This window comes from Pelodiscus sinensis, chromosome 7 (genome assembly GCF_052426305.1).
Source record: "Pelodiscus sinensis isolate ZL-2025 chromosome 7, ASM5242630v1, whole genome shotgun sequence".
NCBI lineage: Eukaryota > Metazoa > Chordata > Testudines > Trionychidae > Pelodiscus > Pelodiscus sinensis.
The window spans coordinates 8,306,369-8,333,119 of record NC_143058.1 but is presented as its reverse complement, the minus strand read 5'-3'; the positions used below and the strand labels follow the sequence as shown (position 1 = coordinate 8,333,119).

The window sequence follows — 26,751 nt, the reverse complement described above, 5'->3', positions numbered from 1 at the left end:
TCACAAGTAAACTATATATTTTCAAGTTTGTACCTAGACAACTATTTGTCAATTGAAATTAAATATATCCACAAAATATGTATAACAGCATTTATTTCACATAATAGAATGAAATTGTTCTTAAGACTAAAACAAGACTTCTTAAATGTTAACTAGCATATTTATACTGGGAACTGCTGGTATTCTGTAGAATGTTAGTGTATCATATTAATGGCAAGAACTTTCATTTTACCAGAATGAGGACAAAAGGCTCTTTAAAGCATATAGTAGCTGCAGTGACAAAAGCTGAATTTCTTTTCACATTGTCCAGTGTTGACCAAATTCAAGTTTATTTTTCAAATGAGCATCCTAGGTGCTCAACCTAGATGATGTGCTTTCTGAATAGGTTTATCTAATGAGCATTTGCATAAATTCATAGGCAAAAATCTACTTGTGGGAAGAGCATTTTTAAACATTAATAGAAAGATTTTAATAGAATTGGGATAAATAAAAGAGCTATTCAACCCTGGGGGGATAATTTACTTACACATTCATAGTCAATCATTGAGCAGTATGAAACCCAAATGAAATCAGACATATGCAAAGCTGCAGCAGAGAAAACAAACTTATACTGTAGGTAATTTGCAAATAAATACTGCCACCAATGAATGTGAATATAATCCAGACAAGATTTTTCCCCTTTGTATTTACACACATAGCATAGCACCTGTTACAGAAAAACACACAAGAATAGCTTTGCCAAATTCACTAGTTAAAACTAGATCACTGATAAGTGAGCTATCTGAAATAAAGTTACATGTAGATATAGGAAATTAAAGCCTAGTTCTTATTTGTTAAGATGATGTTATTATGGATTGTTACTGTGGAGTTCTAATATACTGAGATAATTGCACTGGGCTATTTGTGGATATATTCTAATTAATAGACAGAGAACAAAACAGCTTAATGTAAACTGTGAATCCTTTCATTCATGTTTCAAGACTACTTAGGAGTAAAAGGGTTACAACTTTTAAAATCTTACTATTGTGCATTACCTACTTATCTTTAGTTATCAAAACTCAAAATAAGTTATAACACAAGTACAAAAAAAGTAATACCTGATTTCCAGGTTATTCACCAAATGTTAAAATAATGCTAAGCAGAGATACTTACAGTAAACATAGCTTATTTGTAGCTAGCTGAGAGAGAACAGAGATGAGTTCAAGAGTACCCTGTAGTTTGTTTTTGCACCTTGTGTTTAGTACCAGACTTTAAATTATAACACAGTAAAACAGAGATTACAAATTATTAAGACTTGTTTGATAGTGCCAGAGGCACTTGAAGTAAGCCAAAAACTGTTAGAAAACGGTAAAGCATTTGTACCAGGGTGCGATCCAAATCAACTCTGTACAGAAATCAGTTAAGCCTCTCTCTCCAAGCCCATAATTTATTTTGTCCAATAGATCAGTCAGTAGTAAGCATGACATAAAGTGCTACTATTTAGGATTCAAGAAACATAAACATATTAAATCTTGCTAAATATGAAATAATGCAACAAGCAAAAGTTGTCAGCCAAGGTCTGTGAAGCAAGAACTAATGTTGAGGAATACACAAAATGATGCATTTTGGTTCTTTTGTGTTCTTTCAACAACTAGCCCAAAAAAGCAAATAACCAGAACATTTTATTTTAACATGATGAAGCGTCAACATATCCACCACTCTTGTTTTTAAAAGAATTCAACGATTCATTCCTCTCCAATTTCTCTCCACCCAGATCACAGAGAGTGAAATTCACCAACCTGCAAGGGTCAGATTAAAGCCTATGCACCAGTTTAACCCATAAATTGGAAAAAATCCTCTGCAGTGGTGAATAGGTCTGTACAAGTTCTTCATGGGGGTGAATTTAGCATGTTTCATCTAACCTAGCCATCTCTCCTCTGCAAGCCAATAACCCAACAATTTCAGCTTTGGTTTGTAATAATAATGCAACAATATAGATAGGATAAAATAGGTTTATTAAAGCAAATAAATCCCTTTCCTCTCCTAACACCTTCCCTATTGCCATTAATATACTTATCTTTGCAATTTCAACAAATGAGATGAGACACTCCCTTACACAATGGATATATTTATTGGATTTTTGCACTGGACCCTAGCAATGGAATATAAACAAATGAACACTCTGATCCTATTTTTCTATTTTAAAAGAAAGGCTTTACTTGTTTCAAAGACAAGTTAGGTACTGGAATGAGCAAGACACAGGTAAGCTGACATAGCTGTTCTGATGCAACATAATGTATAGCAAACCGGAGACCTGGAATTTGTGATGTACATGAGATTATAAATGTTTAATCATAGGTGACTTTAGGGGCTAAAATTCCTGTCACGTATACAAAGTTTGGGGTAAACAAAATTTGGATAGTCTCACAAGGGTAGCTGTGTTAGTCTGTATCTGCAAAAATGGGGAGTCCTGTGGCACCTTAGAGACTAATAGATTTATTAGGGCATAAGCTTTCAAGGATAATATGAAGTGGATTTTATCCACAAAAGCTTATGCCCTAGTAAGAAGTGTTAAGTCTCTAAGGTGCCACAAGACTCCTTATTGTTTTTGCAAAATCTGAATGTAAAACCAGAATCTTTCATTGCCTCCTCAGAACCAAGGCATGGGGCACCTGCAAGCAGGTCTGCTGGCTCTCCTACAGCACACGGGTTGGATTTCCTGCTCCCTACTTGGAGGTTTGTAGCTGTTGGATCCATACACTTCACTGACGGAGAGGAAATGCCCTTGCAAAGTCCCTTTACTATTGAACACTCCCGTGCCTCATACATATGGTAACAGCTGGAATACCGAGCAATTCTACTCCACTGCACCCAGGGGGCTACAGCATCTTCCTGCATGACCTTCTCTACTTTCTGTCTCCTTGCATGGTGAAACTGCAGCAGTTCAGCAACATTTTAGCCTTCCTTTGGGTTTTGCAAAGTTATATGCTCATTCTCAAGGGAAGGTGACAGTTTCGTGGTTCCACGGCAGATCTTTCTCGGTCTCTTCAACTGCTTTTTTAATGTTTTTTGTGATAGAGGATGGCAGAATGAATAAGACATGCTATCAAAATGCTGTTGCAGAAGGAGACATGTAAACTACAATAATTTCAAATTGTAATTTGTGGAAACGTGGAAGAAACGTGACCTAATGCTAAGTGTAAGGGTCTGAATAATCAAGACTTCTGTTATTAGTGACTGGGGCAGAAAATTTTGCAATAATGAGCATAATAGTTGTAAGTTTTATTGCTTAAGAATAATGTACTTGAACACTAAAAAATGCCTCCAAATGCAACATAACTGAATGCTGATAAATCACATTTGGCTGGCTTATCTAAAGTTACTTCTCAGAGTGATTGGCTGACATTTCTGTAATGCTTCATGAAGATAGCTGTATATTACTTCATATTTAGCAAAAACAAACAAAAAAAATCATGCTTCTTCCCTCGAAACACTCAAAAAATTCAAGAGCCCTAAATTTCTGCATTAAAAAAAAATCCTTTAGCAAAGATACTTGAAATAAAAAATGGCAATTGCAGTTTTCAATCATGAAGCCAAAACAAAAAGAAAAAAACCCAAAATCTGTAACATTATACATTGGCACAAACTCTCATAATATTGCTGTTATTTACAACCAAAGCCACTTGATTTAAAAAAAACTGCATTAGTATCATGGAAGTGTTACAATTTTTTTAAACACTTTTTCCTTTCTTCCCCTCCCACCTCAACTTTATTTTAAACAAATGGTATGAAAATAATTATCCATAAAATCCAAGTCATAACACTAACCACTTGTATATTATTATGTCTGAAATATACATTCACATTTTGTACAGCATGAAACAGGCTTTTTTTTTTCTTTTGAGGCTAATGATACAGCTCTTCATAACCCAAAGTAAAACATTTAACAGTTTTGACTATTTGCAGACATAGAAAAATATTTTAAGGCCATTCATACCACAACAGGTAGACGTTTTTTTGGAACTAACATTCTATGGTGCAATAAGGGCTTTGATGCTTTTCAATGCTGCCCAACAAAGTCTTAATTGTCACCATATATGTGCCTTTAAGAAAGCTAAAAAGCCCCCTCACATTTGTCTATCAACTGGTAAAACTGGTAATTTCAGCTAATATACTGATACTTTGAATTTTCCCCCCCACTGTAACCGGTCAGTACACTAAATCAGTTTAAGTCAATGCAGATGAAGACTTCTAAGAAACATTATATTCTTGTCTCTATCTGAAATCAATACATAAAACAGTCAATAATATACACTCCACTCAATTGTGGTATAAATGGATCTTGTGAACTCAGACTGCTTTGGCAACCTTACATAAGAATATTTAAATATGTAAAATACCAGTATTACACAATGTCACTATTAATTCTTTATTCCTGCTTTCTCTCAGTAAGAGTACGAAAAAGGGAAATGCCATTATTTTCACTTACAACTTGGTTATGAACATAAAATATCTTAATATAATAGATGTATATTTTAAAATTTAATTTTTTAAACATTAAGTGCTTAGTTAAATTAGCCTTCGAGCTAGCCAATATTATGACTCAAAGTGCTGCCACATAGAACTCAAAGCTTGAAAGCTTTCCAAAGTAGTACAGGCTAGGGTAACAATTTTGTTGCAGATCGCTTAAAACAAAACTAAGATTAAAAGCAGTTTATTACTATTATTTTTCAGTCTCACTAATTGAGATAAAGTATTCATTTTGTATGGCCATTAAAATAGGAACAGCTACTTTTGGCTTAATATTCAAAGGTGTTTTATCACATACTTAGGTATCTAGGTGTAAGATGACATCCTGTGATTTCATGTTCTGTTGACTACAAATGGACTACTGAGGACAGGGATTTTTTCAATACTTCCATGGAAAATGTCTTCCTGCCATCATCCGAGGTGTTAAAACAACAGCCTATACTGCAAATCTTTTTTTGCTACCTGAGTGATAGAACGGCAAAGTTTCTGAAACTGCACCAAAAGGCTCCAATCCTACAAGGTGCTGAGTGCCTCCTTCTGAGGTACAGAGCACCTATCAGGATTACAAGTAGTACAGCAAATACAGATGGCAATCCTACAGGCTGGAGGATATAAACTGAAGGAGAATGTTCTTGGCAATCCATTCTGATTAATAAATCCTCAATTTAAACTTGGATAAAATTACTACCTGTCCACATTAATTTCTCTAGGCATATTGTCAGTTACCTGGCAGTAGTAGTTTACGCTGAATGTTGAAATAGATAAACCTGTTCACAGGGGGATGATAATATTGATTTGAATGTCAACTCTAGAAATATACATAGCAGAATTTCTTTGTAAATAAGGGCTATAGCCCACCTAATATTCATTATGCTCTTTTCATTTCTAAAAATATTTAAAACTCTATGTCTCTATTTGGCATCATGATTCTTGGTGTTTACAAATTCATAAACCAGGACCTCAATTAACCTGAATTGTTTTTTAAAATATTTTATAACTGCGGTCTCTTCTAAATGAGCACAGAAGAGAGCATATTAAATAAAAGAATGTTACAATATTTAAATTCTCTCAGTCTGGAACTTTTATCTCTTAATTCTACACTTTATATAGCTAATTAAAATCAAATAGATAATTTCCAGGAAACAATAAAACAACAAACCTCTTAAATACTGGGCATGTAAAGTTAGGTTTTTCAGGGTAGTCAAAAAAGTGACTGAACCCCTTTATTAAGCTAGACACCTTGCTTATCAGTTGGTTTCTCCCAAACCAGAAAAAATATTTAAAAGGGACAAGATATACACATGCTTACAATGAGCTCAGATACTGTATCAAACAGACAAACTGCTCATTACAAAATATGCTAATGACTTAAATAAGAAACAACACACACAAAATGGAACAATTTAATTTTATACAAGGATAACAGAAAAAATGACCGGGGTCATTAAGAGATTAAAATAAAGTTTTGGGGCAATCTGACAGTGTTTTATTCCTTACTTTAGTAGTAGTAATAATAATAATAATAATTAAGAAGTCCAGTACGAACATGGCTTGAAATCAACTGATGAGGCCTTAGAAAAATAAATGGTTATCAGATAATGAAAAAGGAATTAATCACACTTGATGGTAAGTTTAAGCTTAAATATCAGTGCTATTAAAAAGTTATAATTTAATTAAATGAGACAGATTTTCTCAATGGTAGGGTAAAACAAGTTCTAACAACCTACTTTTTCAGTATCTGTTGCTAATAAATTACCAATTGAAAGGAATGTGTTAGGATTTCCATATAATTTCACAGCAGCAAACAATGCTCACACATTAAGTAGGCAGAGGTGCAATTGCTACCCACAGTAGTATGCAGGTATTTGCATAAGGAAAAAAGGGAATGGTATTCTGTGACCCCTTGAAGTACCATATTCAAAGCACCAAGGGCCATGTTTTAAAATATGAACCCATTAAAATAAATATGACGGGATAATATCTCCCCCATAGGGTCATGTGAGTGCCTTTTCATTAGACATACACTGTAAGTCTCAAGGCACTTAAGGGGTTAAGACGCAATGCATGCACTAGTTCCCATTATGTAATCTTAAGTCACATGATTTGGAATACACCAGTGTTATGACACAGAAATAAACTGTGCCATTAGTTCAAATAAATGCAGTTTATATTTTACAAGATGCTGGTAAGTGGCCATTACGCAGCTACTGCTGGGTTAAGATTCCAGTTTTCCTGTAATAACCAGCTAGTCCCTAATAGGGGTAAAGAGCAAAGTGTGCTGCATCAGTAGGCAGTGTCTCCCTATCTAATATTGGCAATATTGCTGATGTTTTAAGAAACAAAAGTGAGGATCCATACACAGTAAATAAATCTAGCACTGGAAGAGGCCATGGCTTAGTGTAGGTTTTTGTTATGTTTTTAAAAGATGCAGTTGTATACCAGAGTGAAGTAATTCCAAGCCTTGTTTGTAGCAATTCAACCAGAAGGGGGAGCATATGGCACTACAATGAGATCTCATAATTTACCCTGAACACACTCAGTTCATTCAATTTATGGTTTGTTCGGAGCAAAGCGTGAAAATAATTGAGTCTTCAAACACATGTAAGTAATAGAGTTTTTGAGATTGATTTTTGTTTCAACATAAAGTGCAACAGTGCTGAAGTTTTCAAAGTCCTTTGTCAATTCTTCATTGTTCTCTGATGCCATTTCCTGCAAGCAGAGTTATGGCACAATGAACAGTGCCAGTTTTTTTTTTTTTATAGAGGACAGGATACTTCAATATGAATCCTAGCCCTTGTACTCTTATTTATGCAGCGATGTCTTTAAAGGTTTAACAAATCCTTCTTCATAGACCTTCAAAATAGCTTCGCAAACAAATCTGTATTGACTCTGAAAAGAAAGTTGATTAAGTTAATTGAGGAAGAAACATAATTTAATCATGTAAGTTAGATGACCCATCCTATCTTGACAGGGCAGAATTGTGCCTCATCAAAAGCAGTACTTTGCTAAATATCTGCATTGAGGAGTGTGCTTAGACAAACAAAACTATAGTGAAGTTATCCTAAGAAAGAAAAGCAAAAGATGGAACAGACTGTATTTTACTGAAAGAAAAAAAAAATCACATCCACAAATTTTAACATCACTCATTTAAATTATAACTAATTCAAAGTTTCACTCCAACCCAATGGTTTAACTAGTTTAGGTTTTTCTACCTCTAATATTTTAAGAAATATTGTATTTAAACCACTTAGGTGTTTATTTCCTCATTATATTGATTTTGACATTAGTTGCTCACATCTCAAAACTTCTAGAAAAAGAAACCAGTGCTTTATATCAAAGCTAGAATCCTGGCTTCTTAATTTCTACCACATTCAATTTTCAACTACAGCGGTTCTTGAGATACAAGTTACTAAAACCATGTCTCAACTAAACAAAAAAATGCAAAACAATACTCCAGATCAGGCTATAAAATACGGCCATTATCTTTCAAAGTTTCACAGATATAACAATTGCCGTATAACAATATGTATTACTGAAAAGTTAGTATTTTTATCTTTGCAGTGTCTTAAACCATTTTTATCTAGGCCTGGTTGTTGAACAGATGATAGATCTAGTTATGTAGATTTAAAATGTTAATTGTTTATTGTTCATTACAAGTGTATCAGTATAGCTAGATTTATATATATCAGTATATTTTGCTGTTTTTCTGTTTGAAGATCTCACTAGAAAATCAACTCTTAGTTCTTTTCACTTACTACTTGGAAAGCATGAACATGGCATAGTGCCACCTTGTGGAAAGTGCATGTATCAATCCGGAATTGCAAAGGTAGGAGGAAAAAGTCTAAGGAAACAATGACGACATGCAGATTTTATGCTGTCCTTGAGTAAAACAATGAATCTTATTTAGTCTGCTATACTGCTGATGTAATAGTTAAAAGGAAGCATTTCACTGAAATTTTGTTTATGTCTATTAAGCTCAACTATGAACAGCTGTCAGATGTAACTTACGTTACAAATGAAAGCTCTTAAACAGATTCTCAATCTATTCCCCAAACAAAAATTACCTTAAAATAGAGTAAAGTAGAGAATACATATCAGTAATTTAGGCTAAAGTACATTATAGGATGTTGCAATTATCCCCAAACCAAGCATTATATACCTAAGAAAACCCAAACATGCTAAGATATGGAAACAGATAGATAAGGCATCCAAAATCACTTTATGATGTGTCCTCTTATGATACTATGAAATACTTTATGTTCCCAATTTAGATTAAATTAATTTTTTAAGACACATTAGATTTCTTCTGTTCAGTCTCTCTATTGTGTCACTCTAGGGCGGAGTTCAAGTTGTTTTATGTAATGCCAGAGCAGAATTACACAGCTGGATTGTATCATCCAGCTTCCCTTGTAATTCATCTCATCCAAACTCCTGTTTCCTGGTACTTTCTCCATTTCCCTTCACACATGCTACAATATTTTGCTCATTTTTGTCACCTTCCCTTCCCACACCTCTAGTTTCACCTCCCTACTCTCTCCCTTCATTGAGCAGATCTGGTGCAACAGACTGCTTCTAAAACAAAATGCTTAGAATGAACAGAGATTTTTGCCATTTATTTTCATTATTGAAAAAGTATGTCTGTCAGCAGTAGCTGTTGCAGAGAAACTCATGAAAAATCACACACTTTCAAAATGCCTGAGATATCTTATTGTTCTCAATGGACCAAGGCCATAGCATGCTTAGTTAAGCTGCACTCTTTCAAAAAAATCCAGCACTTGTTACTGTTTTCAGTGAGAATGAAACTACGGTGTAACATGAGACTACTTTTCTATAAATATGATACTCACGGGTGTTTGGATCATCATGGCCCTTTGATCTCTCATTGTTCTCACAATATCTAATGGATAAACAGGCTGATTGCACTCAATGAGACACATCGCTGTTTCCATAGTGATAAGAACTCCTGTCCGTCCAATCCCAGCACTAGAAAAGAAAAATGTGTCATTTCAATAAACACCTTTGAATTCTCTCCTTTTTAAAATGTTACAAAAAATTAACATTTAAATCTTCAATACCTAAATATACTCAAGAGAAATGTATGATTGTTTCAATTGAGGGCTACTGATGATATTCTACTATAAGAACAGTGTTTCTGAATAACAGTGGACACACTCTGTCTTTCCTGGATAGGAAAACACAGTAGAAAATTTTCATAGCATTTGATGGATTTCTTATCTTCTTGAATAAGTTTTCCATGCATTTCTTTCTCTTCCTTGAAAAATATCAAGATATTTTGCTGCAGTGTAAATGATCAATCTATTTTTAGGGGGTTACCAAAATTCTCAATGGCTGGAGAGATATTCAGCTCATCATAAGAGCTCAAAAGTCCTGCATAAAAAGAAGTTACTCACTTCCGTGCAGTAACGATGGTTCTTCGAGGTGTGTCCCTGTGGGTGCTCCATGTCTGGTGTCGGGCTGGTGCCGGCGCCACGAATCGGAGCTTGCCAGAGCTGTGTTCGGCCGGACTGCGCATGCTCGAGCCAGTTTCGCGCCTTTCATGTGCCGCGCGCAGTCCGGCGCCCGCCAGTTTCCTCTCACTGCCCCTCTGCAAGACAGAAACAGAGGAGATTCCGTAGCGGGGAGGAGGGCGGGTCGTGGAGCACCCACGGGGGACACACCTCGAAGAACCATCGTTACTGCACGAAAGTGAGTAACTTCTTTTTCTTCTTCGGGTAGTCCCCGTGGGTGCTGCATGTCTGGTGACTCCAGAGCACTAATCTGAGTTAGACGTGGGCTGTAGAATCACGATTTTGGTGGCTAGGGAGTACTGCCAGAGCCACTGCTGAATCGGAAGCTAGGTGCTACGTGATTGCATAGTGCCTTGAAAATGTGGTATTGGAAGACCAAGTGGCTGCCCAGCAGATGTCGCGTAAAGGAACTCCCCTAACGAATGCTGCCGACGTCGCCACTGCTCGCGTCGAGTGGGCCCTTGGCTGCGATGGGAGTGGCTTGTCGCGAATGGTGTAACAGGTGGTAATGCAGGAGACGACGAGTTTCGAAATATGCTGGGCCGAGAGGGATTGGCCCTTAAAGCAGCCTGACGCCGAAATAATAAGGCAATCTGTTTTCCAGATGTTGCGGGTTCTATCTATATAGAATGCCAATGCCCGACAGACGTCCAGGGTATGCAGGAGCGCATCCCGCTGAGAGATGTGAGGCTTTGGATAGAAGCATGGCAAAACGATTGGCTCATTAATATGAAATTCTGTGCAGACCTTAGGTAGGAAAGCCGGATGAGATCTCAATGTTACAGATTCCTTACTAAATACTGTATAGGGGGGCAAATGCCATTAGTGCTGCCAGCTCGCTGACCCTACGCACTGATGTTACGGCCAAGAGGAAGAGTACTTTCATTGCCAGTATAGGCTAGGGTACCGTCGCCAAGGGTTCAAAGGGAGGACGCGTCAGGGTGTCCAACACAAGGTCTAGGCTCCATGCAGGTGGTGGGGGCCTGCTAGGTGGATTAAGGTTAGTCAGGCCTTTAAGAAATCTTCTGACCATGGGGTGAGAAAAGATTGACCTGCCCTCTACCGGGCCGTGAAAGGCCGCAATTGCTGCTACATGAACTCTGAGTGATGATATGGAGAGCCCGGCAACCTGTAACTGAAGGATATAGTCCAAGAGGACATGCGGTGGTGAGAGAAAAGGGTTTAGGCCCTTTGGAACACACCAACGTGTGAACCTAGACCATTTGGACAGGTAGGTTTTCCTGGTAGAGTCTTTCCTGCTATGCAGCAATACCCATTTCACCTGGTCCGAGCAAAGACTCTCGGACGCGCTGAACCATCTATCATCCATGCAGTTAGATGCAGAGTGTTCAACTTCGGATGCAGAAGGGCGCCGTTCTGCTGCGTCAGGAGGTCCGGTTGATGCGGGAAGCTGTATGGTGGTCGCGTGGACAGCTGCAGGAGAGTTGAGTACCATGGCTGTCTGGGCCAGGCCGGAGCTATGAGTAAGACTCTCGCCTTATCCATGAGGATCTTCTCGAGCACTCTGGGAATGAGCACAACGGGGGAATGCATATAACCATGATGTTCTCCAGTGTCGGAGAAAGGCATCTCCCAGGGAACCAGTGCCTGCTCCTGCTCGGGAACAGTATGCTGCGCATTTCCTGTTGGCCCGAGTGGCGAAGAGATCTATCATCGGACAGCCCCAGCGACGGAAAAGAGGTAGGAGGACTTCCGTACTGACCACACACTCGTGATCGTGATGAAAGTATCTGCTCAATGCATCCGTGATGGTGTTGTTCGCACCGGGTAAGTATGATGCGACTATAATGATGTTGTTTCGAATGAACTACGTCCATAAGCGGACTGCCTCCGCGCAGAGGGACCGGGCGCCTCCTTGTCTGTTCACGTAATACATCACGACGATGTTGTCGGTGAGAATTCTGGTTGTCGTGCCTCTTATATGCGTCCTGAACTGTCTGCAGGCATGGAACACCGCCCGCAACTCGAGAAGGTTGATATGTAACATCCGTTCCAATGAGGACCAGCGGCTCTGAGCTGTTTCCGTGCCGATGTGAGCACCCCATCCCACGAGAGAAGCGTCTGTTGTTAGCTCCTTTGACGGTTGTGTCGCATGGAAGGGGACTCCTGACAACATATTGTTAGGGTTGGCCCACCAATGGAGGGACTTCTTTACATGTACGGGTAGAGCCATGAGTTTTCGGGTGTTGTGTCTGACGGGGTTGTACACCGTGCTCAACCAATGCTGCAGGCACTGCAAATGCAACCTTGCATGCCGCACGATGATCGTAGTGGCTGCCACATGGCCTAGGAGCTGCAAATATACCCGTACTGGGAGTGTTGGAGCTTGTAAGACTGTGCCTATTAAGTCCTTTATGACTTGGAAGCGCTCGACCGGAAGATGAGCTCACTCTGAGAGAGAGTCGAGTCGGGCTCCTATGAAGGTTAGAGTTTGTGTCGGTTGCAGACGTGATTTTTGCATGTTTACAATGAGGCCGAGGGAGTCAAATAGATCCCGCGTTGCGGCTACCGTGTAATGTGTTTCCGACTGCGTGTGACCCTTGATGAGGCAGTCGTCGAGATACGGGAAAATTGAGACCCGTTTTGCGTAGATGGGCGGCCACCACTGTTAGTGTCTTTGAGAACACTCTCGGGGCCGATACCAGGCCGAAAGGGAGCACCCTGTATTGGAAGTGCTCGTCTCCCACTACGAACCGAAGAAAATGTCTGTGCACTACGTGCATCGTGATATGAAAGTATGCGTCCGGTAAATCTAGGACTGCGAACCGGTCTCCCTTGTTTAGCGCCGGTATGATCTTGGCCAGCGTGGTCATCTTGAAGTGCTGCTTTCGAATGTAGCGATTGAGGCCTCTCAGGTTGAGGATAGGCCTCCACCCCCCCGGACTTCTTGGGGACTAGAAAATACCTGGAGTAGAAGCCTTTCCCCCCGGAACTCCGCAGGTACTCATTCTATGGCCCCGATCTGTAGAAGGTGGTAGACCTCGTGTTGAAGAGCGACCCCATGAGATGGGTCCCTGAAAAGGGACGGGGTGGGTGGGGTAGTGGGGGGAACTGAGGTAAAGGGGATCGTGAGGCCTGATGATATCACTTCCAAGACCCATCGGTCCGAGGTAATGCTGGCCCACTGATGATGGTATGGCCTCAGCCGATGATGGAAGAGGTTGTTTGCAGGCTTCTGTGTGATGACAATGAGAGACTTGTTCGAGTCCTTGACATGGGAGTCAAACCTGCTGCTTAGAAGCAGGCCGAGCAGATGTTCGATTCTGTTGCTGTCGCTTGCGCTGTCTAAATCTGGACTGGTCAGGTCCGCGTTGTTGCTGTTTGAAGGATGAAGAGTCGTACCTACTTTGGAAGAGGTAGTATTGTTTACGCTTGAACCGAGGGGTGTACATGCCCAAGGTTCGGAGGGTAGTACGAGAGTCCTTTCCTGAATGTAGAATCTCATCGGTCGTGGAGGCAAACAGCTTCTGTCGATCAAATGGCAGATCTTCGACCTTGGACTGCAATTCTCGAGGGGCTCTGCTGACAGGAGCCAGGAGGCTCTCCGCATGGCGATGCCCGTCGCCATGGCTCGTGCAGCCGTATCTGCTATGTCTGCAGCGATTTGAAGTGATGTTCTACACGCGGTATACCCCTCCTGGACAATAGCCTTTAAAAGAGGTTTCTTGCAGTCGGGAAGGTGTTGCATCAGATCCGGAAGCTTGAATAGTTATCAAAGTTGTGGTTTGATAGGAGGGCCGCGTAGTTGGCGATTCGGAGAAGGTTGCGGAAGAATATATCTTACGGCCGAATAAGTCCTATTTTTTAGAGTCCTTCTCCGGGAGGGAGGTCTTAAAATGGGGCGTCTTAGCTTTGTGGCGGACAGCATCTACTATTAAAGAATTAGGCTGTCGGTGATTGAAAAGAAAGTCTAGGCCTTTGGAGGGGATGAAATATTTTTTGTCCGCCCTTTTATTCATAGGTAGTATAGATGTTGGTGTCTGCAAAATCTCCTCAGCTACCTCCATGATAGCCTCATCTATAGGGAGGGCGATCTTCCATTGATGTTTAGGATGTAAGTTCTTAAACAGCTTATGCCGTTTCACCCCAGCCTCCGTGAGTTGTACCTCCTGAGATTGCGCCACTCGTTTAAAGAGGTCTTGGAACTCTTTAAGATCATCTAGGGGTGATGTCTCGGCCAAGGTTACTGCTTCTCCCAGCGCGAGCGCGGAAGAGCGAACACTAGGAGACATATCCGGTTCCGTTTCGGAGAGCTGGCCCTCTTCCATGTCTGATTGTGGATGAGGGGGTGGGAAGCGTGGTGGTAACGTAGGTTGGGGCAGAGATTGATTCCGAGGTTCAGAATGCATCAAGCGCGGGCTGGTCGATCGACAGGAGCATGGTGATCTGCAGCGAGATCGCGAGCGGCTGTGATGGTGTGACCCATAGTAATAGGATCTATGGTAATGCATGGAATGTCGATCAGAGGCTGCAGGTGATGAACATCTAGAGGATCCCACGGTGCCGTGCCTGACATAGTAAGTGCTGTGTGGCACGCGAGTTGGGGAATGGAATCGCCTTGACGGGGATTGAGATCTGGAATATCTATAATGTGAGCAGCTACATTCCCTATAGTGATGGTGGCGAGAGGATAACCTTTCCCTATGATGCTCCTTACGCCCCGCTGCATGGTGTGCAGACGTGGAGGAGTGAGGCGATGGCTCTGGAGGGGACACCGGGGAGGGGGAGAGGGAAATTTCATAGATGTTTGTCCTTGGTGCTGCACTAGTAGAAGCTGCTTCTAGCTGCTCAGAGATTGCAGGCTGCAAGCTTGGAGGGTCAGGTGGCTGTGCTGACAGAGTCATTTGTTCAGTGCTGGGTACAATGGGTGCAGGGGGTGCTGAAGACAGCTCCCTGTGAGCACGGGCTGTCTTTAAAGTTGAAGTGCCCGGCTTATCACCTGCGCTCACCCGCTGCTGTGGGGCAATCTGCAGGGAACGAGCAAGAGAGGCTTTCTTCCTCTTAGGGGAAGACATTCGGTCGGGTCCAATGCGGAGGAGCCTGGAGCGCTGGGAGGCAGGAGAGCCTTATCAAAGAGGATCTCCTTCAGCCGTCTTTCCCGCTCCATGCGGGCTCTTGTCGTGAGCTTTGCACAGTGACTACATTTTTGGGGGATATGTGCCTCCCCAAGGCAGCGGACACAAGCCGAATGTCCGTCAGAGACAGGCATTGAGTCCCTGCGGAGGAGCCCAGCATACCAGCTGTCTGAAGGGGGTTTACTCTCATTTCACCGACTGCCCCTTTCTCTCTCCTTTAGGAATTGTAACTAAGCCTATTTTATTATTTGAGTCTTGTTCTCCTCTCCCCCTTTACGTGTATGTGTATATAACTATGTTTGAATAAAGGGTCCGAGAACTACTGAACTTAGCTCAAGCGGAGCTAGCCGGGTAACAATGTAACTCTTCTTACTTTTTTCCTTTTTTCCTTTTTTTTTTTTTTTTTGGAAAGTAGGAGGAAACAGGAACAGGAAAACGTCTGTAGAAGGCAACAATATAACTATATACAAATGGTAACTGTTTCTTTTGCTATCATTATGATGCCTCTCTCTCTCTTTTTTTTTTTTTTTTTTTGCCAGAGCCACGGCTCTGAGAGCTGCGCGGCGGAGACAGCTGAAACCTTCAAATATAAGTATAAACAGCTGATAACTCTATAAAGGTATTAACTTAAAATCAGGAACACATTAATGAACTTGAAATGTAGTGAAAAAAACAGAAGTTTAAATCGTTTTGAACTTTCCCTCAGGAAGCCTGAGGAGAGGAAGGGGAGCTCCGTCCGTGACCAGGGGCAGATTAGAGGAAACTGGCGGGCACCGGACCGCGCGCGGCACATGAAAGGCGCGAAACCGGCTAGAGCATGAGCGGTCCGGCCAAACACAGCTCTGGCAAGCTCCGATTCGTGGCGCTGGGACCAGCCCGACACCAGATGTGGAGCACCCACGGGGACTACCAGAAGAAGAACATTCAATATTATTTTGCTGAGAACAAAATCTTCAAGTTCAAACAGGAAGTTCCCTCCAAATTATTTCTTTTGAAAGGACCATCAAGCCTAACAACAACTTTCTTTCTTTACCCCAGTTAATGGCCTATTTCAGAATTGTCAGGCAGAGAGAGGGTACCTTCAGTCCACAATACCCCATTAAAAGCTTTTTACTGAGTGACTTCTGTCCCAAATTAAGGCAACATCAGTCCCAATTAGCTCGACTGCTGTATATGATAACTGAACAAGTGCAGTCTTCAATTAACCCTGTGAAGCTGGCAAGCTTGGGTAGCTGATGATGCTGAAATTAACACCATGCTGCTGCTTCTATGCACATATAACTTGAAACAGAGGCCAGAGCATCTGTCACTGCTTAACAAACAGCTGTCTCTTTGGAGGCCAGCAACTGCTGAGGACAAATTTTGGCTGGTCAGAGCAGATGTCTAAAAATCCATGACTACTCTGTGTGGTATTATGTTATTTAGACAATCACTAAGGACTTATTTAACACCATAGTCACATAGCAGGGCATCAGAAGTGAATTCCCCACTGAGATTACAATTTGTAATATTGAAGAACTGAAGATAAAGAGTCAGATTCTGTGTTCCATTTTCTGCTGCTTAGATGGCATTAAATGTCCCTACACTTGCTGGAACTGGCTTGCAAGACAGTGTCAAGGGATGGCATGCCACTCTTGGTCCCCTCCAATCCATTCTGCACTGAACATTGCTCTTAAAGAAGCAAAGAAGCCAGCAGAAAGCCTTGATTTGTAAAAACAATGCATAATCTAGCACATTGAAACACGATTCTGCCTGTACCTATGAAGAAATGGCATAGTTTTGTCAGCCCCAGTCCACTGTTTTAGTCATGAAACATTTCTGGCAGAGATAATAAATAGGACATGTGAAAACCAAAATTTGGTGACAAAATGTTTAAATAAAATAGTCTTCTACTAGGAATCTCTGCTTCAAAAGGTAAGCATTAGCAATATCCTGCTTGTGTACACTGAAAGGCTTTAGGGATGTGTCTACATAAAAAGCTACTATCAATGTATTTTAATAAAAGGGAAACTGAAACATGTAAGTTCCCAAGTGGCAAAATAGTGAGAAGTCCTACAAAAAGGATATTTATTAAAAATTAAAACCAAAAAGGCACACTTTAAATTTCTTTAGGCACGTGTACACACTTTTCCAGAGTTAGCAGATCTCAGAAACTGAGGCAATTTACTCTTTAAGCATGATAAAAAATGTTGTTTTAAATTAAGACGTTTCATATTAAGACAAATCACAAAGAATACATTTGGTATTATAGGGGAACCAGTGTTTTCCATTTATCAATATGATTGGGAACTCATATTTGTGTCATATGTATATTAACTGATACAGTTTGAAGGGTTCATTCTAAGGTGAAAATGTTTGCTTTTAAGCAAATTGAATCTTATAACCACACATTAACAAACAGTAACTTACCTTAATCCATTTTATTTTTATATACAATTCAGAATTATATTACTCTAAAAATGTTAGCATGTTCTTTTATAATGTTGTCCAGAAAATGGCATGAAAATACCATATTTGAACAGAACTAAACAGCTAGGAATATACTCAGGATTTTTATGCTCCACCTATCAAGATAGATATACACTGTACCAAGATTTACAGGCAGTCCCCGGGTTACGTACAAGATAGGGACTGTAGGTTTGTTCTTAAGTTGAATCTGTATGTAAGTCGGAACTGGCGTCCAGATTCAGCCGCTGCCGAAACTGACCAGCGGCTGACTACAGGAAGCCCGAAGCAGAGTTGCTCTGCCCTGGGCTTCCTGGAATCAGCCGCTGATCAGTTTCAACAGTGGCTGAATCTGAACGCCTGGGACAGAGCAGCTGGGGCGCTGCGGGGACCATCCTGGCAGCACCCCAGCTGCTCTACCCCAGGCGTCCCCAAGTCAGCTACTGCTGAAACTGATCAGCGGCTGATTCCAGGAAGCCCGGGGCAGAGCAACTCTGCTTCGGGCTTCCTGTAGTCAGCCACTGGTCAGTTTCAGCAGCGGCTGAATCTGGATGCCAGTTCCGATTTACATACAGATTCAACTTAAGAACAAACCTTACATACAGATTCAACTTAAGAACAAGCCCGGGGGCCCCAGCAGACCAGGGAGACGCGGAGCAAAGCCGCGGAGGACCCGGGCGGCGGGACCGCCCAGATGCGCCGCCGTCCCGCTGCCCGGGTCCTCCGCAGCTTTGCTCCGCGTCTCCCTGGTCTGCTGGGGGGTGCCACCCAAGCAGACCAGGGAGACGTGGAGCAGCATTTCTCGCCCCGGAGGATGCGGGCGGCGGGACCGCGGCGCGTCTGGGCGGTCCCGCCGCCCGCGTCCTCTGGGGCGAGAAAAGCCCCGTTCGTAAGCACGGATCCGACATAAGTCGGATCCGCGTAACCCGGGGACTGCCTGTACTGTATCCTTCATTAGACAAATTTAAGTTATTTTAGAAAATTAGAAAAAATGTATCCAACCCTAAGACACAATGAGTAGCCCTTATAATTCAGCTTAGCACTAGGGTTACCAGATGATTTCAAAAAAATACCAGACACACAATCTCAGATGTGGGGGAGGGAGGCCAGGAGGAGTGAGGCTGGCCAGGGGAGGGGAACCAGCCAGCGGGGAGCAGGGCTGGCCAGGGGAGATCGGGGGGGAGTGGGGAGGGAAAGGATTGACCGGCAGGAAGCAGGGCTGGCCAGGAAAGAACCGGCCAGCAGGGAGCGGGGCTGGCGGGTAAGGACCGATCGATGGGGAGAAAGGGGGGGGACCCGAGCACACACAGATCCCGGGGTGCTGCCCATCCTGTGCCCTGGTGGGGCACATGGGCGAGTCCAGCCCCAGGGATTCCATCCCGCCCTGGCCTCGCCCCCTCTTCCCCACACTGTGTAGTTGCGTACTGTCTGGCTGGTGGACATGCTCACGCAGCGAGGCAGTATGCAACTATGTACTGATACTCATGATAATAATAAACCTTACTTAATTAGAAAATACCGGACATTTATATGTCCGGTATTTTCTCAATTTGTTTCCCTGACAGAAGGTTCAAAACCAGACACCTGGCAACCCTACTTAACACTCACTTTCAATTCCCCATGTTACTGCTCTTTGATGATAAAACAGAAAAAGGAAGTTAGCCACTTCGTGCAGTTATGATGGTTCTTCAAGCTGTGTCCCCCTATGGATGTGTCACTGTAGTTATGCTTGCATCCCTGTGCTGCTGATCGGAGAACTTTGGTAATAGCAGCTGTAGGCTGCACATGTGCTGTCCCCCATTAATGTTCTGCCACAAGGCTAACCAGAATTGCACAAGGGAACCCGCTCAGTTCCTACTCTATCACAGAGTCTCTGGGAAGAATTCCTAAGTAGAGGGGGGAAGGGTGCATTGAGCAGCATCCATAACGACAAAGATCTCAAAGAACCAGTTACTGCCCAAACTGATTAACTTCCTCCTCCTCTTCAAGTAGTGCTCCACTGTAAGTCATTCTCAAGAAGTACTGCCAATGGGAAGCTCGGGCCTCCAGCCTCACTCCAGCCTCACTCCTGGGGAGCCCGCTGCCACTCTGTGCTGCTGCCTCTGTATCAGAGGCAGCAGCACAGAGTGCCAGGTGGGAGCTGGTCCACAAAAGGAGCCAGTTTAAAACCCAGCTCCCCTCGCGGACTGACTGTCTGTCACCCTGTGCTGCTGCCTCTGATAAAGAGGCAGCAATGCGGGCTGGCAGCAGCCCCTGTCTAGGGGGGGATCTGAGCTCCTGGACCCGGCACAAGCCAGAACTGAGCTAGGTGGCCTGCCCACCTGCCTCCTAATACACTTTAAATGCAGAGCCACAGCAGGTATAGGTCCTGGACCTGTCATGAGTCAGGACTAAGCCGGGCAGCTGACCAGCCTGCTAAAAAAATTTACTGGCAAGGAAGATGGGAGGGAAATGGGTGTAGCCTATAGCATTAACCGATAAGTGTTGGCTTATCGGTTAATCGAGTATATATTACATCTGTAGTTCAAAGGCAGCCTGGTTTGGTGAAGATTCCCATCTTCTGGATGAATCTTGATTGGGGGGGAGGGATCTAAAGATAGAGAGCTGCCCCCATTATAAATTGTTGATAAAATTACAACCATGGATACAATCCTCTCCACACTTCTGGGCTGTGTCTACATTGGCATCCCTTTCCGGAAAAGGGATGCTAATGAGACACATCGCAATTGCAAATCTGCGGGGGATTTAAATATCCCCCGCGGCATTTGCATTTACATAGCTGCCGCTTTTTTCTGGCTTGGGGATAAGCCGGAGGAAAGCGCCAGTCTAGACATGATTCTCCGGAAAATAAGCCCTTTTCCGGAGGATCTCTTTCAAGTAGGAATAAGAGATCCTCCGGAAAAGGGCTTATTTTCTGGAGAATCACGTCTAGACTGGCGCTTTTCTCCAGCTTATCCCCAAGCCGGAAAAAAGCGGCAGCCATGTAAATGCAAATGCCGCAGGGGATATTTAAATCCCCCGCGGATTTGCAATTGCGATGTGTCTCATTAGCATCCCTTTTCCGGAAAGGGATGCCAATATAGACACAGCCCTGGGGAATATGGTTTTCCATGTGGCAATAGACACACTATGAAGCTAACATGAGGAAAGGAGTTCAGGAAAGCTGGCTGTATTTTAAAGTCTTATTGAGGGTGCAGGAATGTACCATCTTGATACGCAGAAAGAATAGCAAAGCTGACAGGCGACCAGCTTGGTGTAATAGGTAAGTCTTTGGTTAGCTTCAAAATAAAAAGAAAGCTTACAAGAAGTGGAAACTTAGATGATTAGGGAGGAGTATAAAAAAATATTGGTTGTGCATGTAAGGGTGTAATCAGGTAGGCCAAAGCGCATCTGTATTTGCAGCTAGTAATGGATGTGAAGAACAACAAGAAGAGTTGTTATAAATATCTTAGCAATAAGAAGGTGGTTAGGGAAAGTGTGGGACCCTTACTGAATGGGGGAGAAAACCTAGTAACAGATGATGAGGAAAAAGCTATTTTGCCTGGGTCTTTATAGACAAGATCAGCTCCCAGACTGCTATATTGGTCACAACAACGACGCCGATGGTTGCATTTGACACCACAGAGGAGGGCACAGGTCCCTGCCACTGGTGGTAAGCCCACGGCATCCAGAAGGGCCACTGTGGTTGGGGCGGCCAAGTCTGCTGCACCCGCAAACGATCACGTCAGTGCCGGGAACGGGACCTATGAGCTGAGGAAGCTCCCGAGTACTCCGACCTGAATGATGCCGCATCAGAATCCGACGAGTAGTCAGACTCTGACCAGGGAGGCGCAGATGACGAATGTCCTGTCACCGATGGAGGGGCAAACCTGGCCATGGACTCGGGTTTGCCTGCGAGTGCCCGATGAGGGCGTGCCAGCACCGGGAAGACCGGTCCCGGTGCCGTTAGTGGTGCCTGTTGCAGCACCGGGAGAACAGGTCCCGGTGCTGGGAGTGGAGTTGGTTGTGGAACCGGGAAAACAGGTCCCGGTTGCGGTGCCGACATAGAGCATGGCTGCGTTGCAGAAGCCGGTACCGATTGGGAGACGAACCCCGAAGAAGCCGATGTCACCGTCGATGGCGGTACCGGCAAGGTCCACAGGGCCGATGCCGGTGCCTGCGACAGTGCCAAAACGTGTATCGGTGCTGAAGAGGCTGATGCTGAAGGGCCCGGTGCTGACGACAGGAACGGCACCCCGGAAAGCTGCTCAACGCCTGCGTCGATGATGACGGTGCCGTAGACATTGCCACAAGCACCAAGCACCAAGGAAGGTCGAGTTCAGTGCCGGGTGAAGCCTGGTGGCCTGCGTTGAGATCGGCACTGATGAGGAGGCAGGCGGTACTGGTCCCACGGGACGGTCCCGCTGCATAAGTAGCCGGAGCTGTCCAGTCATGCTGGTGCAGAGGCGAAGCCAGAGCCAACACAGCCTCCGGCGTATGCGACCTCTACCCTTCCGCTTCAACCGATGACGGAGGGGAAGTAGTGAGGCTAATGAGGTCCTGTGCCGCCTCAAAGGTGTCTGGCGTGGAAGGGCGGTGCGAGGGTAGTTGCCCTGGACTGGACGGACATCCCGCTCGCTTATGCCACACCATGGAGGATGAGGACGTGTGCACCAGTGACTCGGCACCGCGGTGTAGGCTCGACTTGGATTTCCGTCTAGGAGACCTACCACGTTCTTGACCTCTTCGGTAACGGAGAGTGAGACCGGTGCCGGGCCCTCGAGGCCCGGCCTCGGGATGGAGCATCTCGTATGGATGCTAGTGCACTGCGCACTGCAGAGTGCCCAGCCGTTGACGGCTGTAAAGCCGCCTCCATGAGGAGAAGTTTTAGACGAGAGTCTCTCTCCCTCTTAGTGCGCGGCTTAAAAGACTTGCAGATCTTACAGGTGTCTGTAAGATGGCCCTCACCCAGACACTTCAGACAACTGTCGTGAGGGTCTCCTTTGGGCATGAACTTTGCGCAGACAGCGCACGCCTTAAAACTTTGCGGCCCTGTTTTTTCCTTCTCCCGCTTCGGGGGTGAGGAATGTCAAAGAGACACTAACTATCTAACTAATTGAACTATTTAGAAATATCTACAATGCTAAGAGAAACGGGAACCATTAACTGATCTAAGAGAGAGAGACACGCTCCAATGACCGTCACGGGCGATAAGAAGGAACTGAGGTGGGGCAGCGCCGGCAGGGGCACTTATGCCCCGCCATGGCGGCACCACTCCAGGGGGGGCGCCCTGTGGGCGCTACGGGTACTGCTAGGGAAAACGCTCCGGAAGACGCGGTGCACGCGGTGCGCACACCTAATTCGAATGGACATGAGCAACCACTCGAAGAAGAATCTGAGAAACTACAGACTGGTCAACCTCACCTCAGTCCCTGGAAAATTATGGAGCAGATTCCTTGAGGACCTATCTTGAAGCACTTGGAGGAGATCAACAATCAACATGAATTCTCCAAAGGCAAATCACGTCTAACCAACCTGACTGCCTTCAATGATATAACTATTGGCTTGTGGATATGGGGAAGGCAGTGGATGTGATATACCTTGACTTTAACAAAGCTTATGATATGCGTTGTGAGCAAGACACGAGAACTCATTCTTCCGCTCTACTCTGTGCTGGTTAGGCCTCAATTGGAGTACTGTGTTCAGTTCTGGGCATCACATTTCAAGAAAGATGTGGAGAAATTGGAGAGGGTCCAGAGAAGAGCAACGAGAATGATTAAAGGTATAGAGAACATGACCTATGAGGGAAGGCTGAAAGAATTGGGTTTGTTTAGTTTAGAAAAGAGAAGATTGAGGGGGGACATGATAGCAGTTTTCAGGCATCTAAAAGGGTGTCATAAGGAGGAGGGAGAAAACTTGTTCATCTTGGCCTCTGGGGATAGAACAAGAAGCAATGGGCTTAAACTGCAGCAAGGGAGGTTTAGGTTGGACATTAGGAAAAAGTTCCTAACAGTCAGGGTGGTTAAACACTGGAATAAATTTCCTAGGGAGGTTGTGGAATCTCCATCTCTGGATATATTTAAGAGTAAGTTAGATAAATGTCTATCAGACAGTATTTGGTCCTGCCATGAGGGCAGGGGACTGGACTCGATGATCTCTCGAGGTCCCTTCCAGTTCTAGTATTCTGTGATTCTATGGTCTCCCATTGTATTTTTTCTAGCAAGTTAAAGAAGTATGGCTTCAAGGAATGGATTATAAGGTGGCTAGACTGTTGGGCTCAAAGGCAGTAATCAATTACTTGATTTCTAGTTGACAACCGATATCAAGTGTAGTGTCAAAGGTATCAGCTCTGGGGCCAGTTTTATTCAACACATTCATTAATGACCTGGATGGTGAGTTGGATTTTTCCCTCAGCAAGTCCGCAGATAACACTAAGCTGGGGGGAGAGGTAAATATGCTGCAGAATAGAGATAGGGTCCAGAATGACCATGATAAATTGGAGGATTGGCCAAAAGAAATCTGATGAGGTTCAACAAAATTAAGTGCCGAGTGGGGAAAAACCCAATTTCCATTTAGATCATTACCATCCATAAGCATTTTAATTATATGAAAAACTTTGAAAACTGCTACCTCGAATGTAACGTTAGTATCAAAAGGTGAGGAGAATTATGAGTAATTGATTAATTCAAATTTTAAATCCCTTTCTCTCTTTCAAGAAGAGCACAAATGAAATATATATCTGAATATAATAGGAAAGGGTGAACAATAAAAGATGAAATAAAATCCAGAAGAAAGTGCTAGTTGGAAAGAGGCATTCAGTTAGACTATTTAGGAAAATTAGAAAAAACAAATACCTGCAATGAACAACTACTGGTTCTTCTCTGCCAGCCCTCTTTTTTCGTACAAGACACACAAAATCCAGGAAGTCACTGGAATCATCAGGAACCCCATGGTCAGGCCATGCTACATACTGGATCTGGGTGAGCTGACGGGTTTCATTTTTCTAATTAGAAACATAAAATTTGTTCAAATGTAATCAAAACTTCCAAATAAAAGCCACTGATAATCAAATATACGCCTATAATTACATCTCAAAGCACACTTTATCAATACTAATTACTGGCCAACACATATTTTAGAATCCTATTAGGGATATAATATCCCATTAATTGGTTAATAGGTCAAACATTATGTTTAACCAGTTAACTGACTAAAGGGAGGGGGGTGCTCCAGCTCAGAACTGCTCTGGCCAGCCGGTCTGGGCAGCCCCTGCCTGTGGTGTGGAGGCAGGGGGCAGAGGGAAAGCCAGGCCTGCCATAGAGAGGGGTTGCTCTGTCCAGTTGGAGCAGTCCCTGTCTGAAGTGGTGCTGCCTGGGCCAGACTTGTCACAGACAGAACAGCCTCTGCCCACGGCGGTCGGGGAGCTGCTCCATTCCCTACCAGCTAACTGGAACCCTTTAAGGGTGAGACTTACTGGTTAACCACTCTTCATTCTATTTGTGCTTATAATCAATAATAAAAAGGCACTAATATGTCTTTGTAAGAAATGTAAAAAGTACATCTCTAGAACAGGCACACTATGACTTTGGCTTTTCTGCTGAAGTCTGTTTTAGAGTTACCTAAATCTTTTCAACCCACTCCATCGGTCTAGGAAACATTCTGGGGAAACTGTCTTACTTTGTTATTTGTCTGTATAACGCCCAGGACAAAGAGCCCTTGATCCCTGACTAGCATTCCTAGACATTACCATAATATAAATACAATGCATTAGAAATGGGTTGGAATGCATTTCTAAAATTCACTACCAAAGTGCACTGTAAAATCAACATGAGCAATCTGTACAGAAATACATAAAGTATATAAGAATGGCCATACTGGGTCAGACCAAAAGTCCATCTAGCCCAGTATCCTGTCTGCTGACAGTGGGCAATACCAGATGCCCCAGAGGGAGGGATCACAATAGATCCCCACATGATCCCTTCCGTCACCCACCTCCAGAGAAACAGAGGCTAGGGACACCATTCCCACCCATCCTGGCTAATAGCCATTGATGAACCTAACCTCCATGAATCTATCTAGCTCATTTTTGTATCCTGTTAAAGTTCTAGCCTTCACTGCATCCTCTGGCAAGGAGTTTCACAGGTTGACTGTGCGCTGAATGAAGAAAAATTTCCCTTTCCTTCCTGTTGCCTATTAATTTCATTTGGTGACCCCTAGTTCATTTATTGTAGGAATAAGTAAATAACTTTTCCTTATTCACTTTTTCCATACCAATCATGATTTTATAGACCTCTATCATATCCCCCCCTTAGTCTCCTCTTTTCTAAGCTGAAAAGTCCAAGGCCCACGAAAGCTCATCATCTAATAAACCATCTTGTTAGTCTTTAAAGTGCTACATAGTCCTGTATTTTGTTTCAAGTCTTTTTAATCACTCTTCATATGGGACCCGTTCCAAACTCCTAATCATTTTTGTTGCCCTTTTCTGAACCTTTTCCAATGCCAATATATCTTTTTTGAGATGAGGCAACCACATCTCTACGCAGTATTCAAGATGTGGGTGTACCATGGTTTTATACAGAGGCAATAAGGTATTTTTTGTCTTATTCTCTATCCTTTTTTGGAATGATTCCAAACATTCTATTTGCTTTTTTGACAGCCGCTGCACACCGAGTGGATGTTTTCAGAGAACTATCCACAATGACTCCAAGATCTTTCTCTTGAGTAGTTGTAGCCAAATTAATCCCCATCATATTGTATTATATTGTTGGGATTATTTTTTCCAGCGTGCATTACTTTACATTTATCAACATTAAATTTCATTTGCCAATTTGTTGTCCAATCAGATAGTTTGGTGAGGTCTTTCTGAAGCTCTTCACAGTCTACTTTGGTCTTAACTATTTTGAGCAGTTTGGTATCATCTGCAAATTTTGCCACCTTACTGTTTACCCCTTCTCTAGATTATTTATATATAAATTGAATACGATTGGTCTCAGGACAGACTCTTGGGGGACCCCACTAGTTACCTCTCTCCACTCAGAAAATTTATCGTTTATTTCTACTCTTTGTTTCCTGTCTTTTAACCAGTTATCAATCCACGAAAAGACGTTCCCTCTTATCCCATGACAACTTACTTTACTTAAGAGTCTTTGGTGAGGAACCTTGCCAAAGGCTTTCTGGAAATCTAAGTATACTTT

At 43.1% G+C, this 26,751-nt stretch overlaps 1 protein-coding gene across 2 annotated transcripts in view; it reads right to left on the bottom strand.

The window, feature by feature from the left end:
* Positions 1 to 76: 76 nt before the first annotated feature.
* Positions 77 to 26,751, bottom strand: part of PTPN4 (protein tyrosine phosphatase non-receptor type 4) — a 216,284-nt gene continuing 189,609 nt past the window's right edge. For both annotated transcript variants that reach the window (XM_075933064.2, XM_006137719.5), the window contains exons 25-27: positions 24,412 to 24,560; positions 9,357 to 9,492; positions 77 to 7,398 (exon numbers count right to left, since the gene is read on the bottom strand). In XM_075933064.2, coding sequence (XP_075789179.1) covers positions 7,312 to 7,398; positions 9,357 to 9,492; positions 24,412 to 24,560 — 372 coding nt within the window. In that variant the 3' untranslated portion in view covers positions 77 to 7,311. The remainder of the gene's footprint in view (positions 7,399 to 9,356; positions 9,493 to 24,411; positions 24,561 to 26,751) is intronic.